This window comes from Crocodylus siamensis, chromosome 11 (genome assembly GCF_052110815.1).
Source record: "Crocodylus siamensis isolate JL-2025a chromosome 11, ASM5211081v1, whole genome shotgun sequence".
NCBI lineage: Eukaryota > Metazoa > Chordata > Crocodylia > Crocodylidae > Crocodylus > Crocodylus siamensis.
In genome coordinates this window covers 66257487-66271186 of record NC_143405.1, presented here as the reverse complement: position 1 = coordinate 66271186, position 13700 = coordinate 66257487, and the positions used below count along the sequence as shown (strand labels likewise).

The 13700-nt window shown below is 41.8% G+C and overlaps 1 protein-coding gene across 6 annotated transcripts in view; it reads left to right on the top strand.

The window, feature by feature from the left end:
• Positions 1–13700, top strand: part of PXK (PX domain containing serine/threonine kinase like) — a 43072-nt gene that overhangs the window by 15124 nt on the left and 14248 nt on the right. For 5 of the 6 annotated variants that reach the window (XM_090022913.1, XM_090022911.1, XM_090022917.1 and 2 more), the window contains 9 exons: positions 2449–2635; positions 6095–6172; positions 6601–6674; positions 7121–7195; positions 8586–8690; positions 8914–9015; positions 9937–10098; positions 11416–11533; positions 12053–12131. In XM_090022913.1, coding sequence (XP_089879039.1) covers positions 2449–2635; positions 6095–6172; positions 6601–6674; positions 7121–7195; positions 8586–8690; positions 8914–9015; positions 9937–10098; positions 11416–11533; positions 12053–12131 — 980 coding nt within the window. The remainder of the gene's footprint in view (positions 1–2448; positions 2636–6094; positions 6173–6600; positions 6675–7120; positions 7196–8585; positions 8691–8913; positions 9016–9936; positions 10099–11415; positions 11534–12052; positions 12132–13700) is intronic. The other variant, XM_090022914.1, reaches the window with a different exon arrangement.

Genomic DNA, 13700 nt, shown 5'->3' with positions numbered 1-13700 from the left:
GAAAAAGTACTGGGGTCAAACGACCCCAGCAAGGTGTTTGTCTAGCCTGGTCTTAGACCCCCAGGGTAGGGGCCAGCACCACTTTGCTTGGAAGTTGGTTCTAGATCCTAGCTGCCCTGACAGTGAAGTAGCACCTCCTGATGTCTAGTCTGAATTTACCCTCTGCCAGCTTGTGTCCGTTCTTTCTAGTCACTCCTGGTAATGCTTGGGGCAACAGGGACTCCCCCAATGCTTGCTGATCCCCCCCGACTAGTTTATAACAGGCCACTAGATCCCCCCTCAGCCTTCTCTTGTGGAGGCTGAACGGGTTCAGGTCCCATAGCCTCTCCTCTAAGGGCCTGCCCTGCTGCCCCCTGATCATGTGAGTGGCCTCCTCTGGACCCTCTCCATGCTGTCCACATCCCTCCTGAAGTGCGGCGCCCAGAACTGGACGCAGTACTCCAGCTGCGGCCTGACCAGTGCCACATAGAGGGGGAGGATCGCCTCCTTGGACCTGCTCGAGATGCATCTGTGGATGCACGACAAGGTATGGTTGGCCTTCCTGACTGCATCCCCACACTGCTGGCCCATATTCATCTTGGGATCAACGATGACTCCAAGATCCTTTTCTGCTTCTGCACTGATGAGAAGGGAGTTCCCCAGCCTGTAGGTATGCTGCCGGTTCTTCCTCCCCAGGTGCAGCACCTTGCACTTGTCAGTGTTGATTGTGTTGTCCCACTTTCAAATGGGGCCACTTCAGCTGTGCTAGATTATGCTTGTATAATATCACATGACAAAAGATTTAGCTTAAGAACTGAAGGTTATCTAGTGTAATTGAAACTGCATTTAAAAGCCCTTAATGTCAGCTTCTTTAAAATTCCCAATAAGGGCAGTGGGTGTAAAAGAAACTATTAACAATCCATGCAAACTTATATAGGAATGAAGAAAGTTCATAACGAGCAGATGTAGGCACACAAGATTGGTTTGTGCTGTGGTGAAACCATGACATGAACATTTCATGGTGGGTAAATACTGTAAGAGTTTAACAGTTGAATATTTTCAGATTGTGTTGGGACTGAGAGAGCACAGTGCAATATTCTTATTTTGCTAGTGTGAGACACGCATTTAAATATCCTTGTAGTTTCAGTACAGTTATAATGCCAAATTTTTACATGCAAAGATGAGAATACATCTCAGACTGTTTAGTCCTATACAAACTTAGAATTTAACACAAATAAAATACCAACATAAGTCCTTATAGTTTCATAGTAGCTAGAGTCGGAAGGGACCTAGGTAGATCATCTAGTCCGACCCCCTGCCTTGGCAGGAAAGAGCCCCGGGGTCAGATGACCCCGGCAAGGTGCTCATCTAACTTCCTTTTAAAAATCCCCAGGCTAGGAGCCTGCACCACTTCCCCTGGAAGCTGGTTCCAGGCCCTAGCCGCCCTGACTGTGAAGTAGCGCCTCCTAATATCTAATCTAAACTTACCCTCCGCCAGCTTGTGACCGTTATTCCTGGTCACTCCTGGCAGCGCACGGGGGAACAGGGACTCCCCCAATACCTGCTGATCCCCTCCTGACCAGTTTGTAGCAGGCCACAAGGTCCCCCCTTAACCTTCTCTTGTGGAGGCTAAACAGGTTCAGGTCCCGTAGCCTCTCCTCATAAGGCCTGCCCTGCTGACCCTTGATCATACGAGTGGCCCTCCTCTGAACTCTTTCCATATCGTCCACGTCCCTCTTGAAGTGCGGCGCCCAGAACTGGACGCAGTACTCCAGCTGCGGCCTGACCAGTGCCGCATAGAGGGGGAGGATCACCTCCCTGGACCTGCTCGAGATGCATCTGTGGATGCATGACAGGGTACGGTTGGCCTCCTTGACTGCCTCCCCACACTGCCGGCCCATGTTCATCGTGGAGTCAATGACGACTCCAAGATCCTTTTCCGTCTCTGTGCTGGCAAGAGGGGAGTTCCCCAACCTGTAAGTGTGGTGCCGGTTCTTCCTCCCCATGTGCAACACCTTGCACTTATCAGTGTTAAACCCCATCCTATTCTCATCCGCCCACCGTTGCAACCTGTCAAGGTCAGCTTGTAGCCTATTGCACCCTTCTAGTGCACCCACATCCCCCCACATCTTAGTGTCATCAGCAAACTTGAACAGGGTGCTTTCTACCCCCTCATCCAAGTCACTGATGAAGATGTTGAACAGTGCGGGCCCGAGGACCGAGCCCTGCGGAACCCCACTGCCCACGTCCTTCCAGGTCGAGAAGAACCCATCCGCTACCACCCTCTGGGTGCGGCCCTCCAACCAGTTGGCGACCCATTTGACCGTGTGGGCATCGAATGCATATAATTTTGAAAAATCATCTTGGCTATTAGAACAGCACAAAACAGTGTTCTGTGGCATAAGCGTTTATTCCTGTTAAACATTTCAAGAAGTTATGTTATGATACTATTTTTGTTTTCTTTTTAAGATATCAGCTCTAAGTCTACCTCTGCCTCCCAAAAAGTTGATTGGAAATATGGAGCGTGAATTCATAGCTGAAAGACAGAAAGGACTCCAGAGCTATCTTGATGTAATCACTACCAATCACATACTGTCTAACTGTGAGCTGGTAAAGAAATTCCTGGACCCAAACAACTATTCTGTAAACTATACTGGTAAGTGAAATATTTTTAGATGGCACTTACAAAAGACCACTATTTTCCTAGCAGCCAGTAACAGAACACAGATTAAATTTGTCACAGACCCCAGAAAAAGACTAATCTCATTTTGCACATGTCCCATTACTTTTTGTGGCTCATTTGTGGTAAAAGGGAGAGTTGGTGTTTGAAAGGATTGGCTGTTTACTGGAGTGTGGGGGAAGATGAAAAATTCTCACTGTACTGCACATCGTTAGACAGCAAATGAGGACTCCCTTTTTCATGGTTCAGAGATAATAAAGTCAGATTCATTGTGATCATGTATTCTGACATTGTGTATTATGCAGGCTGTAGGATTTCCCTAAAATAATTCTTGGGTGAACCAAAGCATAGCTATTAAAGAAACATCCTGAAATTTTAGATTTAGAAATTTTCAGTCAGGAAGAATCCATCGCAGCCACTGGCAAGTTGTTCTAGTGGTTAATTACCCTCATGATTAACAATTTCTACTCTGAATTTGTCTAGCTTCAGCTTTCACCCATTGGGTTCTGATCTGGGAAACAAATTCTCTGTTATCAGACTTCTGCTCTTCACATAGTTGCTAATTGATTTGTTTGTAAAGTATTGGGTAGATGTATTGGCCATGCCTCAGCTCCTATGGATGCATGTGAAATCCTTTGATTGTGTATCTTGAGTAAAGTTGGTAGGTGCAAAATTTAAATTGGTGGGTAGAAAAATGTAAAAAATAAGCCTGTCTTTAATACTACTGATCTTAGGATCGTAGGATGGCAGGGCTGGAAGGGATCACAGTAGTCATTTAGTCCAGCCTCCTGAAGGCAGGATTATCCCTGACTAAACCATCCCTGCCCAAGGGTCTGTCTAACCTGCTTTTGAAAATTTCTAAGGGTGAAAATTCCACAGCCTCTCTAGGCAGCCTGTTCCAATGTCAGCTCAGCCTCATAGTCAGAAATGTCTTCCTAATCTCCAACCTAAATTTCCCCTGCTGCACCCTGAGGCCATTGCTCCTAGTCCTGTCTCCTATGGCCACAAAGAAAAGCCCATCTTCACCCTCTTTATCACCCTGCAAGTATATGAAGACTGTGATCAAATCCCCCCTCTGTCTTCTGTTCTCTAGGCTTAATAACCCTAGTTCTTTCAGCCTTTCTTTGTAAGTCTTGTCTCCCAGGCCCCTGATAATTTTTGTTACCCTGCACTGGATTCTTTCGAAACTGTCTACATCCTTCTTGAAGTATGAGGCCCAAAACTGGACACAGCACTGCAGGTAAGGCCTCACTGATGCCAGATGAAGTGGAAGAATCATTACCCTTGACTTGCAAGTGACAGTTGGTGTCATCTGCACTTGATCCCAGCATCTAAATCATTAATGATGTAGATTTTGAGCAATACCAGACCTAATAAATAACTAATCATGCTGACATCATTCTGGGAGCTTGCTCAGCTTCCTGATTATGGACCAACCCTTCTCGTTTTCCGTATTATTTCTGGACTTCTGCATTTCTTCCTTCCCCATGTACCAAGCAAGGAGAAGAGGAGGAAAAATATAATGTCATGGAGACTGCCCAAACTTGGAAAATGTTTACTTTTTTAAACAGTTCAAATTAAATGAAATGGTGGTGAAACTCCTGTAGTGGGAGACCAGGAACTCTTCTGATCTGGATGACTGAAAACAGTTTGTGCAACCCAAAATACAGAAACACTAAAATACAATAAAAGCAGCTCACAGATGGGTCCATAGAACTCTTGCGGTCTTACCATTGATTTTTTTTTCTTTTCTCTGTTGCCTCTTATTTATTTGTAGTTTGCTTCATTGCAGTGAGGTGGGTGTGAAGGGCACTGAGGGAGGTCCTCGGGATTGTAGTGAGAAGTGGGTGGTGGTCAGCAGACACTCTCTCTGGTAAGCAGCAGTTCACGGTGTGAGAACCAAAAAGTATAAGACTTCCAGTACCCATGTAAAAGGACAGCCTCCTGCACCCCTGAAAATGAACTTTTAAACTCTTCGGTCCAGTAGCTTTAACCCATGAATAAATTGAATATCCATACCTACCTCAGAAGATATAAAGTTGCCTCCTCTATGAACTGCAAAGTGCAAACCATATTTTTGGAAAAGCCCAACATGGCAAAGCAGAAGCTTATTGCGTGTGTTCCATATGTGTCCTTGCTCTCCCATTGTGAAATATCCTAGAGTCTGCTGCATCTCAGCTGCAAAGAACTGTCCTTAAACACCCTGCTCACCAATTATGGTAAGTTGTGGAAGAGACCTGAAACCATTAGTAATACAGACAGTGGAAATTTTGTAATACTGTCACATCCATATTAGTTCCAAATGAGTTCATGAAGATTGCTGTTATTATGGCAAATGCCAATAGAATTTTATATGCTCAAGTCAGTGGTCAGGGTCGTGGCCAGACTGGTCTTGTTATGCCCAGGCTGGCTAACTTCATACCACAACAGATGCCGAAGTGGGGGGCTGCTAATGCAGCCTGAGCAGTAAGGGTAGTGGTGGCTTGGTGGGAGCCTGGGATGGTATTTAAATCCCTTGTGGGCTGCATGTGGCCCACAGGCTGCTAGTTGGACAGCCCTGGTTCATGCTGTTGGACTAATGAACAAATGACTTGCACCATTTCTCCCTTTCCTCAGCACACTTCCACACACTGTTACAGCCATGCTGAGAGCGTGGGTCAGATCAAATACAAGACATTCTTATGTGCTTATGCTGTTGGTCTCTGTCGAGCTCAGTGATACTGGAGAAGTTTCATTGCTGGCACACTTTCCTCCAGCCCACCAGTTGCACTGCAGTTGCCTTGTGAGCTCTTGGCAGAACTGTGTTTCCAGCTGTGGGATAATGCTGTCTGCCTCCAGAAGTCTGGAAGGATCTCATTCTTTCAGAGTTACGTGCTGGATACCGATAGTGGAATGTCTAGGAAAAGTGAGTGCCTTTGACCTAGTCGGCTTCATTGGTCTGCTTAGTAGTGGAACTAACAGTGAATAGTTTGCTCATAACAATGAGCGAGCAAACAGAAATTAGGTAGATCTTAAATAGTGCATTAGGAACAAACAGCAGAGATCTTCCTTGACATGGTGTGATGCAGCCCAGCTGTGGGGGAATCCTAGCTGTGAGCTTTTGATTTGGTTTAGAACTTTGCTAGTTCTAAACCTGTGAGTGTTTTGGACTAGGGATGCAGCTCAGGTTTGCTTCTAGCACAGACCTAATACAAAGTTAATGAGCCAAGTTTTTCTAAGCCAGATAGCTTGAACTGTTTTCCTTGGGGACCTGAACTGTTTCATAGCAAGGGACTTGAATGCTTTTTAATCAACTTTGGTGACTTGATATGTATATTTACCAAGTGCTGCCTTGACATGAATGAAGCGAAGCCTGAATCCCTGCAGGCTCGCTTCTGGCCATGAGTATTCACTAATGTGTGTGCAATTAACAGACTTTCAAATATTTCTTTACAGAAGTTGCCTTACAGCATGTTTCAATGTTCTTCCGGTCAGAGCCAAAGTGGGAGGTTGTAGAACCACTGAAAGATATAGGTAAGAAATCAGTAGCTTGTGTCTATAGCAAAGGGGGAATATATTGTTGCCATGCTGCCATTCCTTGGGGAGAGAATGTTTATCAGCTCTCTCTCTTTCCATATTTCATAGCTATTCTTCCATTTAACTGGAAAATCATGAAGGCAGTGTGTTTTTTCTAACTTGTCTCAATGTTGCTAGTATTTATACAGGTGAACCTGATGGAGGATGTCATGTTTCCATAATGATACCAAGCAGAGAGGGTTTAAGTAATTGATGTAACTTTCTATTTTGTCATAATTTTTGTGCACTGGTGGCTACTTTACTGAGAGACATGCCTAGGCAGATCAGAAGACATTTTTTCCTTTAATATGCAGAAAATTAACTTGTAACCACTTCTGTGATTCAGTGGCTATTCTAATGAAACTGTGCTGACTGTTTATTTCTAGGCTGGAGAATACGTAAGAAGTATTTCTTAATGAGGATTAAGAATCAACCAAAGGAGCGACTAATGTTAAGCTGGGTATGTGTGCAGATTGTATTTTTCTTTCAGGTTCTTAAGACAGCTAAAAAAGGATAAGCCAAAGAAATCTGTTGCTTGTCCCTCAACCAAGCCATAAACAATGTTAAGTGCATCTTTAGTACTTTTAGGGATGCCTGGCTTTGTATCGTTGTCAGGCTCTATATGTAAAAAGCAGAAGCAGGTAGACTTGGGAGTCTAGCCTTCTGAAGGGTTCAGTTGTTGCTGTGCAAACTTCCTGTGCTAAGTTAGTTAAAGATTTGTTTCTTTTCAGGATGCATGCAGAGTTACCTCATGTTAGCATTGCCCTTAACTACTCTCTAGGGGTATCTTTTGCAGAAGCAGCATTTCGGTGACTTTTTATTAATCAGTCCTTTATTAGTCATCTTTTTTTCTGTATGCAATAGAGCTGATGCCTCTCTGATTTTTGCCTTTGTATTTACTTCTAGGCCGACCTAGGCCCGGATAAATTCTTGTCTGACAAAGAGTTGCAATGTGCTGTGAAACTTCTTTCTACTTGCTCTGTGAGTATTACCTTGGTGACTTCTACAGTGTGCCAATCAAAATGATCCCTGACGAGGGTTAATCCTGCAAGTGCATGCAGTCTAACAGAAAAGTATGTTGCACTGTAGTTGTTCAGACCCTAATTAAGCCTCCCACAGTTTTGTAAGATAATATTCTTTCTCCTAGAAAGTAATGCCAGGAATTTCAAAGCTATGGCAGATGATGGTGCTTTTCTTTTACAGTATTGTGGACAGATACTGGGAGTTAATGGCAGATCTGCTTGTAAATCTCCAAGATTTTCATGCTGCCTAAATGTAATTGTTTATCACTGCCTGAGAGGTATCTTAAAGCTGCAGTGCATAGCTGTGTAATGTTTGCATTAGGACATGCAAAAAAACTTTCTTTAGAATCTGGAGATGCAGTGTTACAGAGACTGCTGCAGGGTGGATCCAGCAAGCAGGTTTGTCTGAATACAGAGTTGTATTTTCTGGCTTCACAGCTTTAGGAGTCACAGCTTTAGGACTCTGCTAGGTGTGTGAGAACCAGCTGGGGAGGGATGTTCTGAAACTATTAAACATCTGTGCGCAGCCCTGGAACTTGAAAACAGACACATTTAGTGGAGTTGTTAGCTAAGAAATGCACCCCTGCTGATGCCTTGCTCTTGCTCTGTCAGTTTGAGGCTAATCTTATGGCCAAATTTTCAACCTTTTGAAACTGGGAGGGGAAAACCCACCTGAAACTTGGAAACAAGTTGCTGCAGGAAATAAATAGCCCCCACTTGCACAGAATTACTGCAGAAACTTCTGAAGAGACTGTGAAATCACCATTCAGTTTTTTAGAATTCTGCCTCATATGCACAACCAAGGATATCTTTATACCATACAGTTCCTCAGTACTTACAGTAAGGCTGCTCACTTGAAAAAGTGTTTACAGGACTGAATCTATATTACCTTTTAAGCAGGAAGCTATGAATCTGATCAGAGATCAGCAAGAAGGCCACACACAGCAAGTTTGGGCACTGAGGGGGGTGGAGGGGTTGCAGGAAGGGAAGAGATCGCAAAATCCTCTGCTGTCTTCAGGAGTGTTTTACATACATCTCTCATTTTGGATTACAAAACAGGAGCCTAGTTCAGCCCTCACTGAAACATGTGGTAAAAGTCTTGTTGATTTTGATGGAAGTCAGATAAAGCTCCTGCTATGGTAGTTTTACAGATAGCCTTAACTTGAGTCTGGATACTTGGTAATGTAAGGTGATGTCACTAACAAAGACTGGTTTGTCACGTTGAACAAATAATTAAAAACCTGATATTACTTCAGGGTATCTGTACTCTCCTGTGTGAATTGAGCAAAAAAGTTAATTTGCTGTAAATTAGGTAGCTAAATGTTAATAATGGCCTCTTGTCTCGACAGCACCCTTACATTTACAAGGTCACTTTTGCTACAGCCAATGAATCCTCTGCGCTGGTAATCAGACCATTCAGTGAGAAAGGAACGCTAAAAGATCTTATTTATAAGGTAAGGTAGTTTTATACTTGTCAGCTTATATGTAGGAAAATATTCTGCCATGTTTGGTTACTTTGTAGTCTATAGAATATATCTTATAACAGTAAAAAAAAAAAAAATACCTTTTTTATCATATACAGTTGAGTAGATCAAGATGATTCAGTTTCTTTCATAGTTAACATACTAAAGGTAGCATTTTTGTAATGTTCATTAAAACTATGTATTTCTTTTATAGGCAAAACCAAAAGAGCCATTCCTGAAAAAGTACTGTAATCCCAAAAAAATCCAAGGTCTTGAACTTCAGCAAATAAAAACATTTGGGAGACAAATATTAGAGGTATATGGCTTTTAATGTTAAATTACTCTTGCATTGAAAGGGAGGTTATCACCTTGGAAATGTCCTCGTGCATTTTACATCTAAGATTGTTGTAACTGCAAGAAACTAGCATCTTTCCCCCTTTTTAGCTAGTTTAATTTTGTGCATGTGACAGCACTTTGCGTACTTTTAGTTCCACTATAGTTCCTCCTTCTGCAATGAGACACTCCTGTCAAGCCCTCAGTGATGTAATTGGAGCTCTGCAGAAGTGCTGGGATTTGCCTGTATGAAACTGCTTCCTGTGATGGGGACTTACTCCGTGTGGGTGCAGAAACATGTAGTGATTGGGTGCAGGGGAAGAAGAGAGGAGACCCTTATTACCATTCTAATGCTTAAAATGGGTACAGAATCAGGAAGTTGAATTTTTTTTTCCAAACAGTTTTTTATTCCATTAAAATTGACAGTGTTTTCTTTAAATCATATGCTTGCCACAGCTGACATCAGAAAATGTTTTGCAGACTTCAGAAAATACCTAACCTAAACACTTTGTTCAGTTAAAAAAATTAGCTAGTTTAAATAAAAACACTTTGTATCCTCTTATCCTTGGTACCCTCCATTTAGCCTACTGTTTCTTGTTTGATGTGCAGAAATGGAGGTTTCTGGGAAACAGGGGTAGAGGACTGTGTGAAAAGAGGTCAAATTTGCTTCCATTCTTTAGGGCCCTCTCCTGTGGCCATGGAAAAAGAGTACAAGTGAGCATTCTGCAGGACAGTTCTTGTGAATGAAGATGGGAGCTGAATGGGTGAAACTTAAAGCTCGAGATGCTGGGGAGCTTATACTTCCAGTGCTTTCTCTTTTAAATAAGTTTCATGCCTTTCCAAGCTCTGCCCAAACAGACTTCCTTGCATTGACACCTTTTTTCCCCCTTCTCTCTTTGTTTAGGTATTAAAATTCTTGCATGAAAAAGGATTTCCTTATGGCCATCTTCACTCTGCCAATGTGATGTTGGATGGTGATGCATGCAAATTGCTAGATCTAGAGAATTCCTTGCTAGGACTTCCATCATTTTATCGATCTCATTTTTCACAGTTTCGGAAAATTAATGTAAGTTATTTAAAAAATAAAGGCTTGAGTTGATATTTTGTGTGTGAAAATTCGTCATAGATGTGATAGTAAGACAGACTGTGCTAGACAAAAAACAAACAAACCAAAAACAACTTAGTCTATCAACCCTAACAATATTGTTTTAATAATAGTGCTGTTCTGGAAAGTATATCTTCAGTAGGAGTGTGCTAGATTTAAACTCAATCTCTGGAATGAAATGGGGATTTTTTTTTCTTCCTCAGAGATAAGTAGGCTAGAGACATTATATAGAATTCTAGCTTTCCCCAGTTCATATTCGCCTCTCTACCACAGGCAGTTTGCTGTGTTTCTACAAAAGATACTACGTTTAATGCCACCACCTCTGTTGGCAAATCTACCTTGTTGCACTGTAGGGTCTTAGCCTGTGTCTTGTCTTACCTGCAAGTGTTGGCTATAATAAATCCCAGAAGGGATCACACGGGACAGCAGGTGCTGACCTTGTTAAACAGGTTTACTGCATTGTTAAAGAAATGACGGAAAGTACCTGGTTAGTCCGAATCTATCACTGCCATCAACATTTACTAATGTCTTGGCTGATAAGGGAAGTTACTTCTGTCTATTTCAAAATGCAGTTCCCAAAACTGACAATTGTCCCCTTTTAACATTTAACTGTCTATGCTAGACACACTCAAATCTACTAAATATGCGCTGGTTTTTTGTACGAATAATGGTCTTCTGGGGATACTTTTGTTTGTCTGCTTGTCCCCTGGCTGGAAATCAGTGTCAATTAGTGCTACTTCATTAAACCTTGTTATCTACTGTTAGATGTGCTAGGGAAATATTTCACTTCAGTATAAGGTTTTGAAGAATGCTTCTTGAATATTTTGTACAAATAAAGATTGTTCTGGCAAGACTACATTTGGTCAATAATTAATCTGTAATGTTAATTGCATGAAAAGTGTCAGGTGGATACTTCCTTATGGGAGTTATTCTAGTTGCATTACAGTAGTGAGTGCATTCAGACTGAGTGCCCTTTGTACATGTGATCTGATAACTAGGCCTTCCAAGTTGTAACATATAAATAGAAAAGACAAAGGCTGAGGAGAAGGGTGTAATCATCCCCATCCATCACGTGGGGGAGTGGAGGTACTAAGTGAAGTGACTAGGATAGGATTACACAAAGAGTTTATGACAGTTGGGGATAGAACCCAAATTGCCAGAGCCCAAATGTGGTGCCTTCAGCATAAGACCACACTCTTCCTCTCATGAATTAGATAGGTTTCAGAATATTGCAGTGCACAGTGTGTTGGTCTTAATGAGCTGTTTCTTCTTCTGCAGACGCTAGAAGGCATTGATGTTCATTGTTTTGGTCACTTACTGTATGAAATGACTTATGGGAGGCCTCCAGATTCGATTCCGGTGGACAGCTTCCCTCCTGCCCCATCGATGTCTGTTGGTCAGTATGCTGTTGTTAATTCTTGTCCTTTGCTTACAAATATTTCTTACCTGCCTTTCCGTTTAATCAAACCAAAAGCTCATATCATATTAGAATGCAGTAAAACCTACCCAAAATGTCCTGTGCTTTTAGAATGTGAATTTGATGGCCGGGTAACTATTTATTAAATGGAGCAACTGCAGTAAAAATGTATGCTATTTGCTTGTTTCTTTACTGAGAGGTTCCTTTATCACAAAGGATGTATTCTTTTCTCCCACCCCCACTTCAAAAAAATAAAAAATAAAAGGGTAAATCATATTGATCAGTCCTTACCTGAGTAATTGCACAGTCATTAGTCATCTGATTAAAAATTACATCTGCAAATGTCAAACTTTAATATTAAACACACTTGAAGTATGTGTACATCCCCTAGATTCATCACTGCAGTTGTTAATAATCCCTAAATTGAGGGGGAAAATGGTTTTCTGATGTGTTCAAGCAGTATAAAAATGTGCAAGCTTTTTCTCTTCATTTTTTAAGTGTCTGTGTTGGAATCCATATTGTCATGTGAAGCCATGAAGAATGGCATGCCAACAGTCTCCCGGCTCTTACAGATGCCGTAAGTCCTCGTTGACTTGTGTTTTTGTAATCCTTATAGCAGTATTAACATGAGCAAAGGAATTTCCGTGCTCTCATTGTAGATAATGAACATTTCCTTGTCACTTTGGGGAAGGGGGAGAAGCGGGTAACAAATCTAAAATGAAGCCATTTATGATCATGCTTTACTTGATATACTTGATCTACATCACTTATAAAATATGATTGATGTTTCTTTGTCTGTTTTATCCCTTGGTATATCTTAGTGTAAGTGCATTTACCTGCACGGATTTGAATATATTGCTTCGGTTATTTAAATGGATGTAGACATCACGCTTCCAAATGCATGTACCAGTTTTTGCAGGATGCTTTTCAAATGCCTAACCTAAGGGATTTTTTGGTTGCTTGTCCCCTTTCCAGAAGTTTTGAAATTTATATTTTTTTTCTGGTAGCCTGAGATGTGATTTACAAGGTGGATTTTGTTGTTGTGCTCAACAGCAGTATTCCAAATAAGGTGTGGGGGAAAATGTAACTTCAGTCCTTAAAATGACAGGCTAGTGTCAGGGTATATCATCTGCCCTCCTTGGGGACATGATGTGAAGTTCCCTATTCTCTGGATGGAACTAATAAAGTCATGTCTCTGTCCCCCCTCCTTTTTCTTTTCTCTGAGGCAGAGGGAGATATTAGGCAGTAAATAAATATGATAACAGGAAATTTGAGCTTTTGAAGGTTATGGATTTAGAGATGATGATTCATGTCCAGCCTGAACTGAAGCATACTATTTTATGCTTCATTCCTTTCACATTCATTTTATGTGCATGTTCAAGGCATAAGTGTGCCAATACAATGTGTACTCTGTGTTGAAGTATGTTCCATAGAACAAATCCACTTAACTTTGCAAGGCCACATAATTAAACATGGGGAGGGGAGAAGAAAGAGAACTGCAAACCATTTTTAAAAGTCCTTTACTATCTTAATCTCACTTCTGTCTGAATTGTCTACCTGCTGCTGTTCCTAGGTATCTGGATTGGAGAATTTAGATCAGATCTATCGCTATCATAAACTTGGGACAATTGGCAGTAGTTGAGTGGGCGTGGGTGCATGTGTGTAGGGTGGAATCTCTAAACTGTTTTTTGGTTGTGGGAAGCTTAACTGTGACTCCTGGAGAGGTTTCTGGAAAGTCTTCCAAAACACAGAGAGGATATAGAAAAGTGGTGACAGTTCCACTTCAGGCTGTTCAGATCACCATTGCTTTCTGGTGTCCTTCAACCTTGTTCTGAAGGGAGAGGGTTAACCATGTGTACTGTTGCTACTCTCACTGAGGGAAGGGAATGGATCTGAGAGCACTTGGTTTCCTTATTCTGTTGCTTCAGTTGGAGTGTTGGTTAGAATCCAGTTATGCAGAAATGTCTGGTTTTGCTCAGATACTTTCCAAGCGCATAATTATTTTGAATAGTCTGTAATAATTGTGTAAAGGGAGAACTCACAGTTTCTCAGGCTGTTTGTTTGGGTGGCATGAGAAGCAAAAGCTCTGACCCTTTGTTGCTTATTAAAGAACACAGAGCATTTTATGCAAATACCTACCAAACCC